General features: G+C 38.8%; 1 protein-coding gene across 1 annotated transcript in view; it reads left to right on the top strand.

Moving 5' to 3' along the window:
• The window catches only part of nphp4 (nephronophthisis 4), a 180,625-nt gene that overhangs the window by 89,261 nt on the left and 63,699 nt on the right, over positions 1 to 27,665 (top strand). The window contains 3 exon segments of the mRNA XM_055659409.1: positions 19,514 to 19,696; positions 22,661 to 22,787; positions 23,696 to 23,739. Coding sequence (XP_055515384.1) covers positions 19,514 to 19,696; positions 22,661 to 22,787; positions 23,696 to 23,739 — 354 coding nt within the window.

The following is a 27,665-nucleotide window of genomic DNA, read 5'->3' as shown; positions in this document are numbered from 1 at the left end:
TCTTGAGAAAAAACACAAAAAGCTGGAATAACTCAGAAGGTCAGGAAGAATCTCTGGGGAACATGTTAGTTTATGTCGGAACCTTCTTCAATTTGAACCGTCACATATCATCAGCTATCTTTATTCTCCAGACTGCCTGATCTGCTGAGTTATTCCTGGACTTTTTTTTATTCACGAAGATAGGGTCGATATTTTTGTCTCATAATCAGATCAAAGTATTTTTCCTTCTTTGATGCCCTGTGGTGTAGGACATGTTCATCACAATATTATACTGCTTAGTAACAAGCTCTTTGGCGCCCCATGTCCGTGCTGGCTATCAAATACTTATCTGTTCTATTTCCATTTTCCAACACTTGGCCGATTTCCTTCTATGTCTTGGGGATCCACTTGCTTATTGAGATATACTTTAAATGTTGTGAGAGGCTCTACCTCACCTACCTCTGCAGGAAGTGGAGGCAGGAGGTAGGAGAAATGTTTACAAGAGCAAATTAATCAAGTTAGTCTTTTTTAAGTAGAGGACATGAAGGTGGATTTTATAGGGATGGGCAATTTCTAATGAGAGAGAACCACTGTCAAATTAATGTAATAGTTTGTCTGTAATTTCACAAATGTTGAGGAAGGAACACCAGATGCTGGTTTACATCAAAGATAGATATAACATGCTGGTTCTCAGGCAGCATCTCTGGATGGAAGGAATGGGTGACGTTTTGAGTTGAGACCCGTCTTCAGACACATTGTGTTTGAGTTACTAGACATTTTTGGGTCTATTTCAAAATATCAGTATTTTGCCCTTTAATTATCTAAAGATTTTATTCCTTGTGAATTATAATTTCCATATCCATTAGTATAAATGTTGAAATCCACAATTTCCGACTATATTTTTAGTATCAATTCATTTACATTTGTATATTTCTAATCACGATTACATTCTGAAAAATGTTTGCATGAGACTGGATCATATTCATATGTAATTTCTTCAGCAACAGTGATAAACCTATTGTGGCAAGAACTACACAATACAAATTATGTTTTCTACTTTGCTGGAGTTAAATAAATGGAAGAAAAATGTTGTCTCAGAGTCCCAAACTAGATCTGCAGCAGTAAAGAGCAGATCCATACTGGGGCAGTTTACAAGTGTGGAAACCTAATCAAGCTCATATAATCCTTACACGCAAACTCAAGCAGTTCGGGAGCAAAATCAAAGCCCTGGAAATGCATTATATTTGAAAAATGGATCTTTGTTGTACTGCAAGTTATTATTCATTTTTTACATTTATATTTTATTTATGTCATGGTTCAATAGTGGAAAGCTACATGGTGTCAAGAGTTTATGGGCATGATTCATTATTGGCAAACAATAACACTTTAATTGCAGTTATTTCCTCGCAGTGCAAGTCGGAGATGGATGACATCATTTCTCATTGGACTGCAAATAGTGTGGACAAAATATACCCTTGTCTCAGTGACAAGTGGATCTGTACAATGATGCACATATAGAGCATTATTAAAGATGTTAACAAAAATTACGAGCCTCACATCAAATTTATATTGATGCATTATTCTCTAAGAGATAGGGATTGGTATTTACATAATGCTTCTCAGGCTACAATTTCTAAATTTATTGATGACTCAAAACTTTGCAATATTATAAATGATTAAAAGGGATAGTGATAGATTGCAGTAGGATATAAACAAGCTGGTGTAAACAGTGCTGCTGACAGAAGAATTCTATCTATAATAAAAAGTCCCCAAACACCTGTCTGACAGATCAGAAACACTCTTCAGAATACAGGTGTGGATTTGTCAATGACCACTGTCCACAGAAGACTTCATGAACAGAAATACAGAGGCTACATTGCAAGATGCAAACCACTGGTTAGCTGCAAAAATAGGATGATCAGGTTACATTTTGCCAAGAAGTACTTAAAAGAGCAACCACAGTTCTGGAACAGGGTCTTGTGGACAGATGAGACGAAGATTAACTTATATCAGAGTGATGGCAAGAGCAAAGTATGGAGGAGAGAAAAAACTGCCCGATCCAAAGCATATCACCTCATCTGTGAAACACGGTGGTGGGGGTGTTATGGCTTGGGCATGTATGGCTGCTGATGGTACTGGCTCACTTATTTTCATTGATGATACAACTGCTGATGGTAGTAGTATAATGAATTCTGAAGTGTATAGACACATCCTATCTGCTCCAAACCTTTCCCATTCATGTACCTGTTCAAGAGTATTTTACATGTAATTTTACCCACCCCTACTACTTCATCTGGCAGCTCGTTCTCTATTAGCACCATCCTCTGTGTAAAAGCTGGTTTTTAAAAAATCTTTCCCTTCTGGCCATAAACCCCGATCCACAAGATTTAGATTCCCCTACCCTGGGGAAGAGGCAATGCTTATTTGCCTTATCGATGCCCCTCATGATTTTATAATCCTCTGTAAGGTTTCCCTCAGTCTCATGCACTCCAAAGGAAAAAACACCCACTTTATCCAGCCTTTCCTTGCAACTCAAACCTTCCAGACCTGGTAACATCCCCATAAATCTTTTTTGCAGGCTTTCCAGTTTAATGACATCCTTTCTATAACATTGCCATAACCAGAACTGTACACAGTATTGCAAATGTGGCCTGACCAAAGTCTTGTACAGCCGTAACATTAACATCCAACTCCTGTAGTCAATACACTGACTGACGTATGCCAAATGCCTTCCTCACTGCCTTGACTATCTGGGCCACCACTTTCAGCCAACTACACTTGGTCTCTCTGTTCTACAACACTGTCCAGTGCCTTATCATTTACTGTGTTTATCTTTCCCTGATTTGTCTTACTAAAATCCACCTCACGATTATCGGAATTAAACGCCACCTTCTTTTCTACAGCCCATTAGCCCAGTTAAACAAGATCCCATTAAAATTGTAGATAATCTCTTTCATTGTCCACTTTACCACCAATTTTAGTTTCATCCACAAACCTCATAATCATCCCAATTGTTAATATAAATAATAAACACAAGTGAACCCACAGCATTGATTACTGAGATACTCTACTTGCTACCAGGCCTCCAGTCTGATAATCAACCCTCTACCATGATCAACTGATTCCTACCTTCAAGTCAAATCTGTATCCAACTGGCGAGCTTGCCCTGAATTCCATGTAATGTATCCTTCCAGATCAACGTGTCATACAGTACCTTGTCAAAAGTCATGCTGATGCCTATATAGACAATGTTTACCCCACTATTCGCAACCATTTGCAGGATGCATGGAATCTAGAAAGGTTAATCTGCCTGTTTTGACTTTACCAGTGTTTACATTATGAGGTTTGGCCTTCACGACTGTTTCTCAATGAAGAAGTATATTTATGATGTTATGGTACTGGATTGTCAGAAAAAAATCAGAGAAATCTTAGTACATGTTGTCTATAATTAAATTAATTATTTAGTTTATTTTCAAAGGTTATTAAAATCATCTTTGAATTATGAGACTAATTATATAGTGTTTTGAAATCTGTGATTTTTAAATGTATTTATTGATTCACAGCATAGCTGAATGATCGTGGCATTTCCATTTTTACCATGGTTCAACTCTCTTTGGCCTTCGAGATCATGGATCAAAAGATTAGATTAACTATGTAGTCAGAATTTGAGAGAATCGAAGTTACATGCAGACACATGTCCTGCAACAGATGTGGGTGAGAAAGAGCTGAGAACATCTGCATGAATAGACAATAACGTGAGCAGATTAGTATTGAAAGTGATAGCTAAAGTGGCTGCCAATGCCATTAGCAATGGGCAATCTGCTTTACTGATGCACGAAGACATGGTTAATGGTTGGATGTCAGGATTACAGTACAATCAGGATAAAAAATCTAGAGTTCATTTCTATCTTGTTCTAGATTATGTGATTAATAGGATGAAATAAAGTGACAAGAAACAATACAGAAAATCCATCTAGCCCAGCAAAATTCAGTATTTAAAAATATAAGTTTCAGATGTGTAGCATATGTTAAACTGTAGCTGAATATATCCAAAGCAACCATTTGATCATATTTAATTTGAAATTTCATGCTTTTCAATACATTACAACTCTTTAATTAAATTTATTGTGACAGATAATTAATGTTTGTATATTTGACGTGTGAAATTGAGAAAAATATTTGCCCTGCAGTTTATTGCAGGATATATAACAACAAGATCTCAGATTTGTGTATTTCTAAGCAGTATTCTGTGATTACATTAATAATGGTTGCAATACATATATATATATTTGTTAAATTGTTTCTGTTTGTCATTATTAATATTTGTTTTTTAGTTCTTGTACACTTCGCATCAATCGTTCAGGCTTATTTTTTCAAAAGGCTATTATTTGTTTACAGAGAGCACAAAAAGAAAAATGCATATATTCATTATGTGGGGCGCTATGAGTAATCTAATCCAAATAAGAGAACAGTTCAATATTTGCTTCCCAGTAATATTTAATACATAAAATATGGTAAAAAGATTAAATTATCATTATCAGAATGCATGAAATATTTGTGCAATGTAGACAAAAACAGTGGCGCAGCAGTAGAGTTGGGTTTGATCCTGACTATGGGGTGTCTGTACAGAGTTTGTACATTCTCCCTGTGAACGCGTGGGATCTCTCCGGTTGCTCCGGTTTCCTCCTACATGCCAAAGACGTACAGGTTTCTAGGCTAATTGGCTTTGGTAAATTGTAAATTCACCCCAGTGTGTGTAGGATAGTGCTATTGGATGGGGAGCTCCCTGGGCCTGATTCCACGCTGCATTTCTAAAGTAAAGCCTAAAAATAGGTGCAATGTAATGATTGTTATTTGCAAAGGACCAAGATTAGGAATGTTCTAGGATACATAACTTTTAAAAGAAGTATGCAAAATGGAAAAGGAGGACAGATAGCAAAACAAAATAAAATAATGGGATAAGACAGAAGAGAAAAAGTATCTTAGCTTGGAAAATCAGGTTAATTGGTTTGGGTGGAGCTCAGAAATAGGAAGGGCTAGTTGTCTGCTGAGCAATAGTGGTATTGCTGAATAGCATGAGGCAAATAGTTTGAGTCTTGTGTAACCAGGGTAATAAAATAACCAGGTCCAGTTGTTGGATTTTGACCCGAAAGATCAACCATCCCTTTGCTTCCATGGTTGCTGCTTGACCTATTGAGTTTTTTGGTCTAGATTCCAACATCCACAGTCTCTTGTATCTTCTTAGCTAACGGAATAAATGTACAAAATGGCTTGTAAAGTTAGCAACAAGAGCAGTAACTCTGAGGATTGGGAAAATTTCAGAATTTGATAAAGGACAACCATATTATTAAGAAGGAAATGGAAAATAATATATGAGAATTTAACAAGACTAAGCATTTCCATAGATATGTAAAGAGGTTAAAGTGGGACATTTACAGACTGATACAAGATAAATTATTCAAGTAATTCATGTCAGTCCACGGGTATGATTAGGACTGCAAGCCAATAAAGCCACTGATCTGTATCCCAAGGTTTTAGAAGTAGTAACAAAGATACAGCAGATGCCTATGTTTCACATCTTCCAAAATCCCACAGATTTTTCAAACAGTTCTCACAGATTGGATGGTAGCAAACATAACACAAGAACATAAATTCTTGATTAGAATGGGTGTCAAGAGTTATGGGGAGAAGGCAGGAAAATGGCATTAGGAGGCAGAGATCAGCTATGATTGAATGACGGAGTGGACACGGTGGGCCGAATGGCCCAATTCTACTTCTATGAACTTATGAACTTTGATCAAGGGACTCAATGTAATTTATCCAAGTTTTCTGATGATGTAAATTTGAGTGGCAGTGTGAGTTGTGAGGAGGACACAGAGAGGTTTAAAGGGAGACAAATTTGGGCTACATAAATGGGCAATGATGTGGAACCGTGAAGTTTGGTGGAAAAAGTAGTGATGCGGAGGATGTTTTAAATGGTGTTCAGGTGAATCTGAATCTGAAGGTAAAGTAAACAATGAGGAAAACCAAAGAAAAAATGTCACTGAAATTGTCCAGGTGAAATTGCACATCAAATATAGTATGCAGCTTTTGGATATTTAGGCAATCGAAAGAAATGGCGGTAAGCGCTGCTGAGGTAAAAGCTCAGTCTTGATCTCATTAAATCACAGAGAAGGCCATCTGCCTATAAATAAATTCTTATGTTCTTTGGCAATACGTACATAGGTTCCCAAAGTTTGCTCATGCAGATAATATAAATTGGATGTGTAAGACAAAATAATAGAAAACAAACCAGAGCACATTGATCTTATTGATCTTACTCTGGGAAAATGTCTGTCACGCTCTCCTAAAAATAGCAGTGACTGCAAATCAAGAATGTTGATTCTGGAGGGTGACTTTGAGGAATATCTCTGATAAGGTATGAAACTGTATAAATGGAAGTCTGTGCTTAACTAACTATTATACTAATGAATACTTCCACAGTTTTTTTCATCATGCTTTTGAGCACTGGTTTCCAAAGATTAGTTTTTGAGTTTAGATAACAGGGATGTATTTTTTTTAACTAACATGTACATTGCAAATGTAGTACCTATTTGACTCTGCATAAGTAATAAAACTGATTTATTTGGAGTGATTGGCAGGGACCAAGGGAATTCTATTCTTGTTCTGTCTAGGGACATGTGGGTTGAGAGCATAAGTGTGGGAAATGGAGGGGATGTGGGTGAGGTCGCCATCAAACATAGTGCGGGGTAAGTCACGTGTCCTGAAAAAATACATCTTGGATGTCCTTGAATGGAAAGCCATCTCAAGAATAGATGTTTAGTTTAGTTTATAGATGCATCACGGAAACAGGCTCTTTGACTCACCGAGTCTGCACCGACCAGCAATCACCTCGTACACTAGCACTATCCCACACACTGGGGACAATTTACAACCTTTACTGAAGCCAATTAACCTACAAACTTATATGTTTGGAGTGTGGGAGGAAACCGGAGCACCCGGGGAAAACTCATGCGGTCACAGGGAGAACGTACAAACTCCGTACAAACAGCATCCGTAGTCAAGATGAAACCCGTGTCTCTGGCGTTGAAAGGCAGTAACTCTACTACTGCACCACCGTGCCTCCCATGCTTCAAAGGCGTATTGGTTTGTGGGCTAATTAGCTTAGTAAATATTGGAAATTGTCCCTTGCGTGTGTAGGATATAGTGTGGAGATCGCTGGTCAGCGTGGACTCGGTGGACCGAATGGCTTGTTTCTACGCTGTGTCTCTAAACTAAAAAAGTATTGGTGACATCTAACTAAGAAAATAATAATTATTTGCACTGTGCCTGAGAAAGTGATGGCGTCCTTATAAGTGACTTGGTAGGAGGAGGTGTAGTCTAGGTTGCTGGGGAAATAATTAGTCTGGAGTTAACTGGTCCTAGCGAAGCCCATACAGACAAGCAGGTTATTGGTGAGTAAGTGCCACTTGCCCTCACTGTAGATTACACCTTCCATCACTTTGCTGATGATTGAGGATATGCAAATTAAGATAATATTAGTCAGAGTGGACTTTTCCTGCTTTTGGTGAACAGGACACCTGCAGCCAATTTTCAGCATTGGTGAGTAGATTGTGTGGTAACTTGGCTCAGCCAGTGCTGGAACACACGCCCTCAATACCGTTGCTGGGACATTGCATCCATTGTTCCCACCACTATCCTATCTGCCTTTTATTTCTCTCCATCTTTTTTTGAAAATGTATCAGTGAATCTCAGTCCTTACTGTTTTCAAGTTGTGTTTTCTCAGTTTATAGAGATTATATCCCCTACATGTTTAAAGCTCACCAACCTTGTTAATCAGGCTTTGTACATTTACACACATGCATTCTGAGCCTTTTTCTTTCTCCTCTGTATTCTCTCTATCTAACCCTGATATGTTACCACTTACTTCAACTTGCACTTTCCATGATATGAATTATTCTTTTTTTCCGGGAAATAATTGTTTAGTTTAGCTTAGAGATACGGTGCAAAAACAGGCCTTTCGGCACACCGCGCCAACCAGCAATCCCCGCACAGTAACACTATCCTAACACTATAGGGACAATTTACATTTATACCATGCCAGTGTGCTGCCCATTATCTTTATGAAATCTCTGTTTTTTCAGAATCTAAAGGAGGGAAATCTGAGTCAAGTGTTCAAATTGTTAATAAGATTTAGTAGGATGGATAAAAATAGACCAGTTCCTTTTGTGAGGGAATCAAGAACAAAGGAACTGAAATTTAAAATTATAAGTCAGTGGAATATTAAGTACTTTCTCAAACAGGTAGGAGATACTTGAAACATTGTTTTACAAAAGATAATGGATACAAAGTCACCTGGTCGTTCCAAAATTAAGATTGTTAAATATTTATGGAGGTATGAAACAGCAAAGACAGGTAAATTGAGTTCAGTTGCAGTTCAGCCATGATATAACTGAAGACAGAGCAAAGTTGACTGCTGAATAACTTGTTTCCATTTCTATGCACTGCACTGTTTTGTCTGAATTCCTACCTGTATTTTGCAATTAAACCTACTTTTTCTCCTTCAAACCAGCAGCTGCATAGAGAAAACCTGGAGGAGCATTTTTATGTACAGAGTGGTTGCAGCATTAAAACAAGCTCTTTAGTCCCAAGTTGATGCTTCACTTGTGCCTCATTCATCCCTTTGCGTCTGACTTTTGACATACTGCCCTATTTCTTGTTGCTCAATGGTATTCTTTAAATTCATCTGAAGTTGTTTGTGTGTAGCAAATGGAATATTCCATCTACTCTCTGGGTTCAGAAGTTTCTCCTCAACTCTTTATTGGATTTATTAGCTGTAGTGCAACAAAGGGTCATCTAAAAAGAGAGTGTACCACGAGGCCTGACTTTGATATCTTCCTGTGCCAGTCATTGCTATCAGTTTCTGCCTTCAATAAAGGATATTCTGTTGGTAGCTCTAGATCTGTAATTTGCCTTTACAAACAGCTGTAGTGAAGAGCCAAAAGGTGCAACATTTACGATTCTGGTCTCGCCTGCATGTGGGAACGCTTCCATGGTTGTTTGAGGATCCTATGCATAGTATTGCAAAACTCCATCAGGCCATCTCTTGGACTTCTCTTTTTGAGAGAACAGAACCACAACCTGCTCAACCCTTTCTGACAATTATTATCTCTCATCTGGTTCAATTAAGTTATTTTTGTATCTCCAGTGATGACGTAGCATCATAGAAATGCACAACACAAAAACAGGCCCTGTCAGGCCATCGTGTTCATGCCCATGTGGTGCCTATCTCACTAATCGCATTAGCTTGCATCAGGTATGTATTCCGGTACTCCTTTCCGATCAAAGTACCTGTTTAAATGCTTTTTTTAAATGATCTCCATCACTTCTAGCAGCGTGTTCCAAATATTCATGACGCACCCCTCAGAACTCCTTCAAATTTCTCCTTAAAGCTGAGCCTCTAGTTTTAGACTTCCATGCCCCAGGAAAAGATTATATCGTATCTATAACTCTCATAATTCTGTAAACCTGAATAAAGTCCCCCTCAGCCACCAATATTCTCGTGAGAATAAACTCGGCCTATCTGGTCTATCCTTATAAATGCACCACACTTTTCCAAGCGACGTTCCAGTGAATCCCTTCTCCAAGAGTGAGTCCTTGCCCATCACTGATGACCCATTCCCTGTCTCTAATGCTTCTCTTCCTCTTGGACATCCCCTTCTGGCCTTTAACCTTCTCACACGTCCCAGTGTATCTCTTCTCTATTGCTACAACATCCATCCTGTAGTATGACGAAGGGTCTCGACCCAAAACGTCGCCTAATCCTTTTCTCCAGAGATGCTGCCTGACTAGCTGAGTTACTCCAGCATTTTGTGTCTATCTTCTGTGTTCATCCTAGTTGCAATCCACGATTATGCTACACTTTGCCCTCACTGACATATTTATGCATTTATCTTTTCAATTAAAAGTAACATTCATATAAATTATTTATAATAAAAACATCTCCCAGTTTTTTCCATCACATTCATGAATCCATGCTACAAACTAAATGCAGGTGTTTTCTTTACACCATCTACAGGGAATTAGTGTTTCTCTGTATGTGATTGATTCTGGTAATCATTTTCCATTATGCATGTTCACTGAACTGAGATTTGGATTAGATGGAATAAGACAAATGGGCACTCAGCTGCTAAATTATGCATTGGATTTATTTTAATGAAGCAGTTTTCCTGAGATGATGATTAAAGCCAATTGATTTTTGCAATGCACTCAGTGGAACTGCCTTGAATTTAGTAAGAAAGATGGAGCACTTCAGTGAAGCTAGTCTAACTGTTTACCATTAAATTAAGGGAGGTTTGCAAATATTTTAAATTTATTGATTCAGGATCATCTTATTTTAAACAGGTTACTTTTGGTGAGAGTTTGCGTAGCCACTTCAAATTTTTGTCACAAATAACCTAATAAATAACACAGTAAATGATTTGCCGCAAAAGGGAATTAAAAGTATTTTGTCATTTCCTGAAATGTATACATTGACAAGTCATTGATGCTTCTGTGGACCTTACTTCAGGACTCTTGTGCCATTGCTTATCATGAATTGTGGGTTCCAGTTTTATAACAATCTTCTTCTGTTTTCAGATGTTCAATTTCAAGTTCACATTTATTGTCACATGCACCAACTAAGGTGCAGTGATATTTGAGTTACTATACAGTCATACAAGTAAAAAGAAATGCAATACACAATTAATTGAACATAAACACCCACCACAGTGGAATCAACATTCCTCACTGTGATGGAAGACAATAAAGTTCAGTCATCTTCCTCCTTTGTTTACCCGTGGTGCTTGGGGCCTTTGAACTATGGTCCGCTGTTCAAGCCCTCTCATCGGGATGATGAAAACTCCAGCGTCGGGATGGATTGGGACACTCCATGACATGGAGCTCCCGAGTCGGCCTTTTCTTACCGGAGACCGCGGCTTCACGGTGTTAAAGTCCACAGGCCCCGCGTGAGCACTTCCACGGAGATCCTCGGCAAAGGATCGCCCACTCCACGATGGTAAGTCCGTGCCGCGCTTGCGACTTGAAGCAATGGGCCGGACTCCAGGAAAGACTGCACAAATCCAGTTAGGCTGTTGTTTAGGATTGAGGATTACTTACTTCCAACCTGGTTTTGTGGGTTCTGAGGTGGCTAATGAGTCTAATGTTGGAATAATTCTCAGCAATGAAGTTATCTTCCCACCCAGAAAATGACCCATTGATGCTTATTTTTTTCCCATTAACCAACCGTGCTTTTATCCACACCACTATGCTATCTCTCACATGTTGAGCTTTTATTTTCCACAATAACCTCTGATGTGGCATGTTATCATATGACAGCAGGAAATTTTAGTGCATCCTCTGGTTCCACTTTGTTCACAATGTATTACTTCTTCAAAGAACGCTAATAAATCAAGCATGATTTAACTTTCACAAAACCTTGTTGACTTTGCCTGATTAACTTGAATTTTTCTAAGTGTCTTGCTATACTGCCTTTGATAATAGCATTTTCCCTCCAATGGAAGCTGTTAACTGTTTTTTTTATGTTGCTAATTTCAAGAGCGAGTCGATTAACTTTATATAAATGTGTATTTCCTTTCGATGAAAGGAACTTGCTGATATTTTTATAGTCAAACTACTGTTAGTGAAAGGTTCTACACAATCTGAGGCCAGCAGCAGAAAGATGCAGCTTGCCAATCCTCCACATTTTATTCAGTTTATTTCATTAGATTTTTCTCTCTCCATTTATACTCTGGCCTCCAGGTCTTTGTAATTAAAGGCATATTATTGAAACTACTTGGTAACAAGTGTGCATGAAGAGTGGCCATAATGTTCTGATCGTTTGTATGAGATTGACAAAGTCTAAGCAAGCATAGGAGGAAGTGAAGGTTATGAGCTTCCAATAACAAAGGAAGGTAATAAATTTAAATAATGCATTATAATGTTTTTTAAAAATTGCATTATAATGTTTTAAAAATTGCTAGCCCAGCTATAAACATGGCAAAGAGCAATGATTCAGGATGATGACCTAAACAACCATACACCCTTGTTCTTTCTTTGTGTGTGCTGAAGGTCACTATAATCCTGAACTACTTAGCGTCCAGATTATTCCTGTCGACAGGAGCAGATAAATATTACCTGCTGTAGTGATATGATGAGGGCTCAAGAAGAGAAATATTAATTTTTTTCTCCTTAAACACCGAAGAGAAGACAGTGTGAGCCTGAAGATTTACTCGGATTGTAAGGGACTTAAAGATTCAGAAAGCGATATCTTGAATTAATGTGGGATTTACGACTTCAGCGCTTCTTTATGAGCAAAATAACAAATTTGGAGAATAAATCTTTCTTCCTCTTGTTGATTATGACAACTGTCAAAAATCTTCATGACTAGCTGTCTGATGTTTGTATTCTGAAGTAGCATTGTGTACATGGCAAGTTTACTTAGGCTCTTTGTGACAAGTGGATCCCCATGCTACAGCTATTCACTGCTCTGTGTGTTCCTAGACCTGGTGAAGATTGTACAGGTAATTCTGCTACAACGTGATAGTTGCATTCCCAAGAAACCTTGAGTGATGGATAATCATGTTATACTGACAATGGGAGAAAAGGGAGTTGGGGATTAGATCTAGTTTCAGACGTGCAACGATAAAGTCATTTTTCCCGCAGGATTATCAAAAATAAAGGTATTTTCAATACTAATATGTGTACCTTTGTCTGCATGATACATGTACTAAAGGCTCTATGTTACATTGTTTAATAGAGTATCATTGCACAAGTGTTAATTGCTTATTAATGTCAATGGCCTCCCATGGTAAAAGTTCCAGCAGTGGAACTGGAACTTTTACCATGTTCCAGTTCCATGGACTTATGTTTCAATCTAGTCTCTTCTCCTTTTTCTACACTCCTAAAGGATAAAGGGTACAACATGTAGTGCAAGATTAAGTCTGATTAAAAATAGTTAAAAGGTTCTTCAATGAGGTTGATGGTCAGGACCGCACTCTAGCTGGTGAGAGGATGTTTCAGTTGGCTGATAACAGCTGGGAAGAAATTGTCCTTGACTTTGGACGTTTTCACACTTCTGTACCTCTTACCTGATAGGAGAGGGAAAATGAAGGAGTCACCAGGGTAAGACTCGTCCTTGATTATGCTAATGGCCTTGCCGAGGCAGCGTGAAGTGTAATTGAGTCAATGGAAGGGAGGTTGGTTTGCGTGATGGTCTGGGCTACAGCCACAGTTCTCTGCAATTTCTTGCGGTATTGGATGGAACTGTTCCCATATTGTTCCCGGTATTGGATGTATCCTGATAAAATTATTTCTATGGCGCATCTGTAGAGGATTGGTGGGGACTTACCAAACTTTCTAATCCTTCCATGGAAGTAGAGGTGTTGGTGTGCTTTCAAACAAATTGCTGCTGATATTTATACCTAAGAACTTGAAACTTTCGACTATTTATTTGGCTTCCTGAAGCCAATCACAATCTCCTTTGTCTTGCCGACATTGAGGGAGAGGTTGTTGTTTTGGCACCAGGTTACGAGGTTCTCAATCTCCTTCCTGTACACCATCGCGTCATTATTTGATGTAGGACAACCATGTGTCCTCTGTGAACTTGTAAATTAGTATTTGGCTGCATAGTCATGAGTGTATACAGAGTATAGTAGGGCATTGAGAATGTATCCTTGTGAGGCAACAGTGTTGAAGATTGTTGTTGGGGATGATTTATCACCTATCCTTGCTGATTATGGTCTGTTGGTCAAGAAGAGGGAAGTGCTGACTCCCAAGTTCCATGGGTTTGGGATGGGGTTGGTTGGGATAAGCAGGTATTGAAAGCAGAGCTGTAGTCTATGAATAGGAGTCTCCTTATTAATGTAGGTCTCCTTATTATCCTAGTGTATCAAAGATGCATGTCGAGTCAGGGAAATGGCAGCAGCCATGGACCTGTTGTAATGATAGGCGAACTGCAGTGGATCAAGGCTGTCTGGTCAGTCAGTTTTAATGCGTCTCATTACCAGCCTATAGAAGCACTTCATGATGGTGGTTGTCAAAACCACTGGATGGTGGTCAGTATGGCATGAGGTCTTGCTTTTCTTTGGCACCGGGATAATAGTCGTCTTCTTGAAGCAGGTAGGCTCTTCAGAATGGAATAGAGAAAGATTAAAGATGCCCATGAACACTTCTGCTAGTTGGTCCACACAGTTCCTAAGGACGTGGCCAGGGACTCCATCCGAGCCAGTTGCTTTCTGCGAGTTCACCTTCAAGAAGGCTGATCTAACTTCTGCAACAGTGACCCTTGGGAAAAGGCACACTCGCGTCTGATAGGCTGGATGTCATCACTCTGTTGGCCTTTTGCTCAAAGCAAGCATAGAATGCATTAGGTTCATCAGGGAGTGCTGCACTATCTTCAGCCTCACTTCGCTTTGCAGCCCGTTCTAGTAATCATACCTTGCCACAGTCCACGGGTGTTGACGGATAAAGTGCATAAAATAGGTATGTTACAAAACTTACCTTCAGCGGCGCTGTAATTCTGCCACTGGCCGTATGCGCGATTTTGGTGCGTTTGGGGGGGGGTTTAAAACGGGGTCCCGACTTGGGGGGGGGGGGTTCCTAGGCCCTTCTGGGTTTTTAAAAAAAAATTAAAACGCTGGGTCATTTTAAAATTTTTTTTCCCGACCTGATCCTGAATGTATGTTTGTTGGAGTCCAAGATTTTGCTAAATAATCGTTCCTACGGCCATTCTGTGTGTTTTTAAAAAAAAAATTCACCCGACAAGTTAATCGCTGGAGTCATTTTAAAATCGGCTTCTGAAGCCGTCAATGCCGATGGCCATAACATGTTTAATACTGAAGATATGAAAGTGAATTAGGTGTCAAATTAAAACTGGGATCGGATTTTATGCAGATTCTCTCCACCCAATGTAAAAGTCAAAAAGGTAGAAAATGGTATTAATGCTGATGGGTACTTTATGGCTTCTGAAGGCTTATGATGATGGTGGGCTTCATATTGTATGATTCCATGGGTGCATCATTCACTTTGCTGATATATGAGAAATTGCAAAAAATCATGTTATACGAGCAGAATTAAGCCATTTGGCCCATCAAGTCGACTCCACCATTCAATTATGCCCGATCTATCTTTCCCACACAACCCCATTCTCCTGCCTTCTCCCCATAACCCGTACTAATGAACAATCTGTCAATCTGTGCCTTAAAAATACCCACTGACTTTTCTCCACAGCCGTCTTGTTTCCAATTTGGCAACTACCTCTGCGATCATTTTATTTAAATCTGTAACCAATGTTGTCAGCAGTAAAATAGCATGTTAAAATTACTTGCTGGGCAACATTGTAAGTAAGATTCTAACTATTCAGTGCCATTTTTGTCACTATACTTTGCCAGGCGCTAATATTAGCACTGCACATTGAAAAACATAGAACCCAGAATCTAATTATTTAATTGGGCTTGTTACCACAAAGAGCAGAGAACACAGTTTGTTTTAACAATCAGCTGATTTCATTATTTTGGAGCTACTCTTCAGTGGCCATATAATTATTTGTAGATTTATGCTGCAAATTGGTTATACCTAAAGGAAAAAAAAGTCCAGAGGAACAGGAAAGCAGATGCCAGCTACTTGATATTTTCATTTGTGTCTTTCAACACTAATCACAAGGGACAATCAGGAACAGAAACTCCAGTTGCATCATCACTCAAGTCCTCGTTTGTATAGCCCTGTCCTCTTAGCTGATTATAACACCTTGACTGTTCCTCTGGCTGAGTTGAGCAGGAACAAGGAATGAACCAACCAGTTTTCCAGTTAGAGTGAGTTGCAATTCTGCCAAACCAACAAATTTATTTAAGGGTCTCGACCCAAAACATCTCCCGTTCCTTCTCTCCTGAGATGCTGCCTGTCCCGTTGAGTTACTCCAGCTGAGGGCAGAAAGGAAGAGCTTAATGGCTTACTGGTACTGAAACATGGGATTCCTTATCCTTGTCCATGAGAATATGAGAAGCATTTTAACATTAAGAATTAGAATATCAACTGATTAAGTTTGGGGAATGTCACACAGCTTCTGAGGAAGCAGCTAAGATTCAACCATATTTAACTATATCCAACAACATAGGAGGCTTTTGAAAAATATTCTTTAGGGAAGGAATGTTGTGATTGTTACCAGAACATGAATGAATCAGATGTGTTTTTATCAATACAGTACACCCTTGCAATAATGGACCGCGGGGGGGGAGGTGAGGGTGAGGGGGTGGGGGGGTTGAATGTTGCCCGTTATTGACGATTGTCCGCTATAAACAAATGTGTGGGGTAAATCTTAATGGTTAACTCCAAACCTGGTGTTGGAGGGGGTTTAACCAGTGGGAATTCCCAGTCCAGGGAGCCACAGAGCCCCCCGCATCCACACACAGTGTAACGGGGACGGCCCGGTACTCACGCACCCTCTGCGCTGTGCACTTTTGTCGCTCTCGCACAACCGGAAACATGCCACGGTGCGCCAGCACACTGGGTAACCTGGCGGAAGTGGGGGGCAATGCAATGGGAGCCTCGTGCCATCACCAGGTGACCGAGGCATGCACTATCTGGGCTTGCACTGCCTGGGCCACGCAGGTGCTGTGTTGCATGCGCTGCATCTGCATCCAGCACCCTGGGACCTGGCATTGTTGCAGCCACTGCAAACCCGTGCCCCATGCAACACTGTTCAAGAGTGTTTCATTGCTCGCTCTCTCGCCTCCGCCTGTCATTGCGAGGGTTTACTGTACATTTATTACATTGTCACAATCCCTCAGACTTGTTTAACGTTTTTTTTCATTCTCAAGATCTGTTTAATTATTTGAATTTGAATTCCTCAAAGGACACTGTAGGATTCAAATTCATGTCTCTGGATCAATGGTCCAGAACAGTTGCTGCTAATTTAATAGCATAAGCACTATGTTACTCTGCCAGTATAAATAGAACTATTTTTTGAAAAATTGGTTCCTGGATATTAATAATTCAAGATCAGTTCCTGTCTCTATTTTAAGTAAGGAAACTCATTTGAGGGCATTCAGTTGTTAAAATGGAAGTTTAATTGTATTCCTGTTTAAACCTTTACAACGCCTGTTTAATATATTGCAGGGCAATTAAACTATAAACCACTTTTCTCATTATAGGTTTAGTTTATGACAGAAAACTGGTAAAAATCAAGTTATGGCTTCTTTAACATTTCAAAGGTCTGATATTCAACCAATGAAAAGACATATAAATTGATGATCCTCTTAGCGATATTATTTAAACAATATATGCCCCATACACTAAATTTCCCCAAGTCAATTTTAGTGACTTAGTTTTTCTTGTAAATTAAATATTCATATAAAAAATTTACCTATATATTATCTATAAACCTATCCATAGTAACCTATTTCTCTAAACAATTGTATCATTACTAAGTTCATTGCCCATATGATTGATTTGCAGCTGACTTGTAACTGTTGGAAAACTAATTTGAATACATAAAAAATGCATCCAATTGGAAAATAATTGAATTTGTTTTATTGAAAATGTAAACACCAGGAACTGTAAAGCATTCAGTTTTCCTGATTAATTCATTTAGATTTATAACCAAATTTGCAGTTGTTGATTTTTTAATTTATTTTATGCAGCACATCACAGAGTCTTGTCACCAGCCAATGCTGTTGCCACTTTAATATGCCACCCCTTTTTCATGTGGAAATGTGGAAATGCTACAGGATTGTCATCAGGGTTTATATTGTCTGTGTGTTCTTAATTTGTCCATCTTCACTTTCCAGCATTGAATAGAATTCACTTCCATCAGACAGGTGGAAGAGGCTGCTGATCTTGTTCAGGGAGAACACATGCTTTCATTTTGTGGCAAATTAAATGTGCTGGATGTTCCAAACGCTCAATGTTTAAGATTATACTTCATTTTATTAATTTAATAGCAAATACAAACATCAATGCCAGTGGATATAGACTGCAAAGTTAACATTTTTATTCAAAAAGTACTTTATCAACAGGTTCTGAAATGTTGAATCTTCAAAACTAACTCAAAATATTTGAAAGTGATTGGTAGTTCATTTAATGTCTTACCTGGATTTTCTATTGTATAGAAGTCAAATGAGTATAAAGTGAGTATAAATTAATGCTAATGCCATTGAAAAATCCTATCATTGCTGAAGTATTTGAACTGGATATTCTCTTAGAAAAGATGATTTTATAATATTACTGAGAGATGATGTTCAGTCCTATTCTTGTACCCATATCAGGCTATATAGTTTGAAAATAAATGTCTGATTTTATCCCGCTTAAGTGACTTGTCTGACATTCTTGGGCCTTTACCTTGTTCTCTGTTCCCTTATTGAGTGAAAAGCAACTAACTTTTGCTAGATCCACGCTGACTAGTCACTAAAAAGGGGCCAAAGAAGAAAGTATACGGGGTGGTGAAAACCACTTTGCTTAGAATGTCTACTAACCTTGTGACCTCGGATGCCTTCTGAGATCCATAACTAAGATTTACATGACAATAAAGCCCTTCTGATCTCTCAACTCTCTGACCACCCACTGTGATGCCAGTTTTTAGTTTTATGTGGTAACCCTATTAAAGTAGGAAGGCAAAAGTATGTACTAAACCTTCTGAGGAGAGCCATTCATACTGAAGTTGTTTAAAAAAATCCTATTGTACAAGACTTCAAGGCATTGTCACTGAGATTGGATTAACTTTTTACCCAATAATTATGTCAAACTAACAAACTTAACTGTTTCTATGTTTCTATGAAGTGATATATTTTGGGGCATGCTGGATAAACAATAAGGGAGAAAATAAAAGTCATTTATGATGATATTATGGAGATTTAGATGCAGGTGGGAAGGAAGAAGCTGTACTAAGCGTATACATGTGCATATAGCAGTTAGATCAAATCATCCTCTCTAATTTGCACATTCCATGTAATTTTACGTAATTTAACTGTTGCAAAAACACTTTAATTAGTAATCACTCTAATATTGCAGAACCATAAATTTTAAGTGAAATTTTATTCTACAAAACATTGATGTAACATCAAGCCGCCTTTGAAATTTAAAGTTATATCTTGTAATTTTAATGATGTGTGCATAAAATACTTGAGTTCAGCCTTTCACTCCCAGATCACATAGGGGAAAACTCAGACGGTGAATCAAAGCACGGCATACAGCAGACACTTGTAAAGTGTTTTATATTGGTTGAAATAATAACGTTGTAATGAGCATAGATAGTCGTAAAAAAGTGCTGCACGTTATTTGTCAGGTAATGAAAACACAGGGGGATTTCACGAAACTCTCAGTAAATACATTGCAAAAATGATGGTGCATTTACAGTTGATATTGATAACATTCCTGTATTGTGCCTCAAAACATTTTTACCACATTTAACTGCTCTATAAGTACAACTCCTTGTTGGTGGATACTGATTAATGATGAATTCTGTATCATGTTTTCCTAAAGAAGCAAATATTTTTGTTTACAGGTATCTAGCATGTCATTGGAAAACACTGCATATATGCAAACACTGAGGTGGGCGGTTTGGAATCCATTCTTGGGACCCAACAGCAACTCTGATATAACAGTATCACTTCATGGTGGACCCTCACCCAACCCATGCAATTTGCTGGTTTACAAAACTCCCTCCACGGAGATGAGTTCAGATGAGGTATGTGGTCTCTGATCTGCCAAACACATTTTTATCTTTCCCCATCCTCCTGTACCCTTCCATCAATATTCTTTCCTCTGGCCTCACGTTTCACACAACTTCTCTCATCTCACCACCTTGCCTGTTCATCTCTGGTCTGTGATCTGCCAATCAAAACCCCCCTCACTCACATATCCACCTATCACTCACCCGGCTTTATCCCTCCCCCACCTCTCATACAACTTTCTCCCCTCCCTCTCTTCCAACTTTCCCCCTCTTTTACAGCTATTTCCACCCCACTACAACACAGTCTGAAGAAGGATCCAATCCGAAACGTCATCCATCCATCCATGTTCTCCAGAGATGCTGAATTACTCCAGCACTTGTTTTGTAAATTGGCATCTTCAGTTCCTTGTGTCTAAAGGAAAGAACAACTTGTTATCATGCACCAGATTTCATCACCTCGGGTTATTCCAAAGCGCTTTATGGCACATGAAATAATGTTAAAATGCAGTCACTGTTGTAATGTAAGAAACACAATTATTAATTTGCCCATTGCAGTTACGGTGAAAGAAATGCGATAATAAGGTCATAAGTTACTGATAAATTCACCAAGGTATTTATGAGAAGCTTCTGTTCTCAGAGTACAAGATTGCTGTTGCATGGAGTGGCAGCACAAGCACCATATAGATACATTAAAATACAGAAACTAAATAGATATATGAAAAGAATGGAGCAAGGAAGATGTGATTGGGAGAGATAGAGTAAGCTGGAAGGAGGCTTGTATGCAACATAAACACTAGCATAAATTCATTGTGCCGAATTGTCTGTTTCTGTGCTGGAAATTCTGTGTAGTTCTCCAGCATATGTTACTATATTGGCAAAAGAGGTGAGAAAACCTGGAGAAAAGAAGTGTGATAAGAGCCTCATGCTGAAACAGATTTGGAAGTGGACCTATTGCTGTAACAAATGGCTGGGTTTTTTTTTCCCTGAGTGTGAAACAAGATTAAAATCTGTGAAGAACTCTTTCCATTTGCAGAAGTTGTTTTCAAGGTTTCAAGGTCAGTTTATTGTCACATGAACCAATTAAAGGTAGAGTGAAATTCAAATTATCATACAGCCATACTAAAAATAAAAGCAACAAGACACACAACCACATAAAAGTTAACATAAACATCCACCACAGCACACTCCACATCCCTCTCTGTGATGGAAGGCAATAGAGTCAAATCTTCCTCTTTATTTTTTAGGAAAATGGGACATATTTTGCCTTTAGCAAAAAAAAAGTTTAAGAAATCATTGGTGCACTTCACACACTTCATAACCCAGCTAACAGCCTCTCTTAACTTGGCAAGAATGTACATTTTCCAAAGCATTTACAACAGATTGCGTTATTGTCAAATATATGTAACATAATGATATCCTGCTGACCTCATTTCGTTGTCTAAAATGTGTAGATTCTTAACTTTCTACCATAGGCAATCTCTCTGAAATACTGACCTGGTAATTCTTTCATTCAGAGCAATGCGTTTGTCTGCTGTTCAAAGGAATTTAATCTAAAACCCAAGTGCTTAATGTTGTCAGGCACTTAATGCAAGACTTGTCCAATTTACTAAATTTGTGCTTTGCAATTTTTGCTGATATATGCACTGAATTAATTAACTAAGGCAAGGAAATAGCCAGGACCACTAATACGGGAACAATTCTGGCCTTTAATTGAAATCCAGTTCTTGCAGGAGGCTAGCTTCACCAAGTATGAAAGAGACTAACATAATCTTGTCCGAGAAATTAATTTTACTTGCCTTGGGAATAATGAGTACTCCCACCTGCTCTGCGTATTCTGTTCCATAAATTGCTTGACCTACCCATTATATCTCTGGCTCTCGCCCATCATACAATAAAAATCACACATATGACAGTATCCTCCCTCCTCTCCTCTATTCTCCATCCTCCGCTATGATCATCATTAAGATTGTGCCATCTTTGTCCTATTTATCGTAAACACCTTATGAATTGATCAATTTAGAAACCTCATTCTGTTTGATGTTTGCTGTTGGCTCAACAAAGAAGTTTCAATGGGGAAAAGGCCAGGTTTATCAGCATTCTGAAAAGTTGCTCATTGGGTTTTGCTCTCATGACAGTTCTGCTAAATCATGTTAATAGCCACACCCCAGGGATTCAGAGCAGAATACAGATAATTAAATTCTCAGAGCATCCTGTGGTGATTGTGTCATTAGTTTCATCAATGTTTCCTTCCAGCCCGCAGCCTGTTCTAAAAGTTCATCGCTGAGCCCCATAGTTCTGCACAGTATGCTATGATATTGTTGTATGATGGGTGAGAGCCAGAGATATAATGGGTATGGCAAGCAACTTACGGAACAGGATAGGTAAGGCAGGTGAGAGTCCTCATTAAAAAAAAAAGATTTTATCAGTGTTGTTTTACCATAAGTTAAAGGTGTACTTTAACTCAGTAAAAGGTTTATTGAAGAAGGATCTTGACCCGAAACGTCACCCACTCCTTCTATCCAGAGATATTGCCTGATCCGCTGAGTGTCTGCAGCATTTTGTGCCTGTTTTTTGTGTAAACCAGCATCTGTATTCCTTCTGAAGTTAAACACAAAATGCTGGAGTAACTCATTGGGCCAGACAGCATTTCTGGAGAGAAGGAATGGGCGACGTATCAGGTAGCAACCCATCTTCAGACTTACACATCTGTATCATGCAGAAGGATCGGGCAAAACTGGACACCACAATCTCCAAGTTGCACATCATTCGAACTTATAACTAATTTTTTGTTATAGCTGTGCCAAATTAAACTCCCCACCTAACAGTGGGACTACCTTCACCACGGGGACTGAAGAAAATGAGGAAGATGGCTCATAATCATCACCTCCAGGTCGATTCAGAATTGGAAATAACCATTATAAATTCAGGTCTTCTTCTGTAAAGGAAATGTAAATCCCAAAGTTATTTTTTTATTTTCAGGTGAAACAGGTTGAATCGGGTACCATCACCTTCCATTTCTCATGTCGTGCAGATCGGCATTTGAGCACGAGTCCTGAGCAACCAGCGAATACACCTGATAAAAAACCCCAGTTGTCCTCTTCATCCTGTAAGTTATTTGTTAACTGCTTCACAAGCCGTTTTTTTGGGAGCATTTTAATCGGTTAATAGGTTGTTTTCATGCTCATAACAGAAGTTACAGAATGTGTTTCTCGAACCTTAAAATTCAATATATTGCGGTTTCATAAGACGGATTTCAAATCTCTTTCAGGAATTGGAAAATAAAACTGCAAAAGGAAAATGAATTGGCTGTATATTTTTTTTAATTTTATGCATCATACAATACATATTCCAAAATAAGAATTAATATGTGTAACATAGGAATGTGGAAGTACAAAACTGCAGATCACGTAGATTCTGGAATAACTATAGCAAACCAATAATTAGGGTTATTTCTGTGGAGGGAACATTGGAAACAGATAGGTATCCTAAACTATTATGAACACACTTCAGAGCATTATGTAGAATTTTGGTTACTATATTACATAAAGAAGGTAGTACCCGTGAAAAAAACAGACTTGTAAGCATGATACACAATCTGCCAGGTAGCCATCAAAAAAGGACAACTAAAATGGGTCTCTTGAAAAGGACAATGCTGAGTTATGCTGAGTTAACTCTTTTAATTTACTGATTTTTGGCTTGTGTCCATTCCTGGAATTGATGTACTAGTGTGTTTGGGGAACGGAGGGTCATTTTGGGCTCTGGTGCAAATTGTGATAACTGGACTACTTCCACTATTAAAGTCTCACTCAGATTTATGCAGAATGGGGGACGTACTTGAAAAAGGGTTAAACATGTACAGATAGGAGTAAAAAAAAGTTATCTTGAATGCACAGGGTATTTGATGAATTGGGTACTCAAGCGCTGATCACCTTTCAGCCAATGAATAAGTTATGCATACTTCATCGATGCGAAACAGCCCATATGATTGTACATGTATCTTTCTTTTATACTTAGTGTGGAAAACCTCAGATTCTTCCGGGCCTCAACACGGGACAGGGGTGAGTGATTTTAATGTTAATTTTGAAATTTTATTTCCTCTATTCCCGCCAAATTATGAGATCACTGAAAATTCAGAATCCCAGAGTTTTGACCTCTATCTCACAGGCAGCATTCGCAGCCAAAGCAACGAGCTGACTCACACCAGTGACATCTGTAGCTGTTCCACCCAAGCAGATGCTCTTTGGTTGAAACGATTTGTCATGGGTTAACACAGAAACATAGAAGAGAAAAATAAGGTTGAGATTGAGCAATCACTCCTTTGAATTCTCTATTCTACTGCTACTTTATATCACACAAAGTAAAATATTGCTACACTTCTTTCATCTCCAATGTCTGGATTTTAATTTTACCCTTGAATAATTTTCCTCTTCTTTTCGCGACAGTTTCTATCTTAATGTAGGATAAATCCTGATGATGGTGGAACTATTGGAGGCCAAAATAGTAAACTAGGTAGTGCTTACTTTTCTGAGCAATTCAGTAATGGATGGAAGGACCAACATATTTGTGGGAAACCTGACCATCCCGAAAGGAATGGGTGCTTGCGATTGTGTTGCTAAAAGAGTTCTATCAATATAAATTAAAAGTACGTCAAAAGTAAACATGCAACTTGGCAGAAAGAATATCGTCAATTTAGATGAAGGGATTAAAAGTAACATTAGCAAATTTGCAGATGACACAAAGCTGGGTGGCAGTGTGAACTGTGAGGAGGATGCTATGAGGATGCAGGGTGACTTGGACAGGTTGGGTGAGAGGGGCGGATGCATGGCAGATGTAGTTTAATGTGAGGTTATCCACTTTGGTGGAAAAAGCAGGAAGGCAGATTATTATCTGATTGGTGTCAAGTTGGAAAAAGTGGAAGTACAAAGAGATCTGGGGGTCCTTAGTCACTGAAAGTCGGCATGCAGGTACAGCAGGCAGTGAAGAAAGCGAATGGCATGTAGGTCTTCATAACAAGAGGAGTTGAGTATAGGAGCACAGAGGTCCTTCTGCAGTTGTACAGGGCCCTAGTGAGACCACACCTGGAGTATTGTGTGCAGTTTTGGTCTCCAAATTTGAGGGACATTCTTGCTGTTGAGGGAGTACAGCATAAATTCACGAGGTTAATTCCCGGGATGGTGAGACTGTCATATGTTGATAGAATGGAGCGGCTGGGCTTGTATACTCTGGAATTTAGAAGGATGAGAGGGAATCTTATTGAACCATATTATTATTATTAAGATTATTAAGGTTTTCTACACGCTAGACGCAGGAAACATGTTTCCGATATTGGGGCAGTCCAGAACCGGGGGCCACAGTTTAAGAATAAGGGGTAAGCCATTATGAACGGAGATAAGGAAAAACATTTTCACACAGAGGGTTGTGAATCTGTGGAATTCTCTGCCTCAGAAGGCAGTGGAGGCCAATTCTCTGTTTGCTTTCAAGAGAGAGTTGGATAGAGCTCTTAAAGATAGCGGAGTCAGTGGATATAGGGAAAAAGCAGGAACGGGGTACTGAGTGTGGATGATCGGTCATGATCACAGTGAATGGCGGTGCTAGCTCAAAGAGCCGAATGGCCTATTCCTGCACCTATTGTCAATTGCCTGTAAATGTAATCTAATTTTGTCCGTTCTCAGTGCCTGTATATTTCCATGCTTTCTTTCACCAGTCATTTATTAATATTGTTCACGTGCTTTGTTAAATGAGAAAAATCATTCTCAGACTTGAACTTTTCAATCATCCAATTAATTCGTTTTTGGTGACTTCCCAAGCACATGAAACATGACAAATAGGCTCATCAATTGCACAGGATGTCGCACCTGATTCCTTGTTTATCTGGTGTACACGACACAACTGGTGTGCAGATCTCCAACAAAGACTTTGAATCGCACTCCAGAGATTCAGCAAAATGGTCCGCAGACATTTGTTACATGCAAGAGGTCAGTCCATGTGTCTTATGTGAACAGTTATATCACTGGATTGAGCTATAATTAAGAATGATGAAGACACAAGACCTGAATTAATTCATCTCTGCAGAGTGATCCTAATGTTCCATGTGAATGACCTCAGATTTTTGGCTACACTGCTGAAGGTTAATTCCGTGAACAAAAATTTGCCTGCATGAAGGAACATTTATTGATTTACAGGTTTAACCTATCTATATCTTCTAATTCTGCTTTTGCAATTCAACCTAAAGTAATATTCCAGTTTGACTTTGCCATGCGATATTGTAGGTAGATGCTTCTGCTGCTGAACCAGCAACTCAGAGGTCAGGAGTTCAGATTTCATGATGACAAGCAGTGGAATTCAATTGAATGCTTTAGATTTGGCAATTTGTGAGCCAGCACTAGAAAATGATCACATGCTATTCTGAATTGGTTGGATATAAGTAACATCAAATCCATTTGGATTTCTTACATGCAGCTTTGCCCTTAGCTATTTCAAATGCCAATCATGTTGTGTATTTTCAATCCAATGTACATTATTTGCACTCCATTCAATCCTTTGTACATTATTTCTTACTATCAACCAGTGAGCTGGCTGTAAGTTGTGCTGTCAATTCCCAACAGCAGAGACAAAAAATAAGTAATGGTGTGTTGGATTTTATGTCAAAGGCACTAAGATTACATTTATATGGAACATTGCCGAGACTCCATACAAAAGACAACGTTTTGGGCACTGGATGTCAGGAAAGATATTTTGGCCTTGGAAGGTTCAGTGTTCAATTTATCAGTGTTGGTAAACTGACATTGGAAGATTTTTGATAAGCAAATGTATTAGGGGTTCTGAAACTAGAGTACTTCAGAATTTTTAAAATATTAACCTGCTGTGAACTCATTGAATGGCTTGAGGAGCTGAATTACCATTTCATGTTCCCACTTTCTTTCCTTTGTCCTTATTAATTATTATTTTACACGTCGAACCTTATTAAAGCCATTTGAAACATCATCATTGTGAGGTTTCTCCTGTCTGCTTGGATTACAAGTTTTGCAAAGAAGTCTAGTAGTTGACCAGCAGAATCTTCTTCTGAATTCATTCTATTGATGATTCAATTTATGTTCACTCCCGAATCTTGATTGCATTATTTTACATGCGAGAAAGTGATGCTACTTTATTCCCCATTTTATGATTGGGCCTGTTTCAAGTTGTCCTTCATTTATGGACTACTAATTGTTTCATACTGATAAGTAGTTTACAGGTTATCACAGCTTTCATCCCAGGTTCTCTGGCATTCTGAGTCAATACCATCTCTCCAGAATTTAATGGCTTCGACCCTGTCTAGAATTTTTTTCTGATTTATGATGAATCATTGGCATTGCTTCATGTTTCTTTATCTGATGGGACAATTATTCACTTGTCAATTCTCGGGAGAAATGGTAAATCAGATTATTTACTGCGTTCTGCACTTTCTCACTTGTAAGTCTGATTGTACCTTTTATTGATTTTTCTCTTTTTCCCTGACTGCTGACACAGCTATAGAAGAGGCAGCTCTGGAGACAGACTTGATGTTTGTTGTGGTTATTGCTGGATCTCCTGTGACCCCCCCCACACCTCCATCCATTTGTTAGATCTTAACTTTTGTGTTGCACTTCGGTTTTCAGCTGCCTATTGTTGCCTGGTCCCATGAAATATAGTGAAACTTCCAACTGAAGGATTGCTTCAATTTGTAGGTACTTGGTGGCCAGATCTCCTGGTCATCCTTGTCAAACCACCCCTTGCATTTTCTAGCAGGGAACCCAAATGTCCATTGACAGGTTCTAACTATGATGGACTTCAGGGCTGCCTGAGAAGATCTCTGTTTGCAGATTTTAAAACTGACATTCCTGCAATGCATTTATTTCTGAAGCGCATGTATTTTAATGCAAGGAGTGCAATGGATACGGCAGATCATCTGGATTAATACATGGAACTATGATGTTGTTGCCATGGCAAAAACTTGTCTAAGAGA

The sequence above is a fragment of the Leucoraja erinacea genome, chromosome 30 (genome assembly GCF_028641065.1).
Source record: "Leucoraja erinacea ecotype New England chromosome 30, Leri_hhj_1, whole genome shotgun sequence".
Taxonomy (NCBI): domain Eukaryota; kingdom Metazoa; phylum Chordata; class Chondrichthyes; order Rajiformes; family Rajidae; genus Leucoraja; species Leucoraja erinaceus.
The sequence above is the reverse complement of the archived record's forward strand: the minus strand, read 5'-3'. Positions and strand labels throughout refer to the sequence as shown.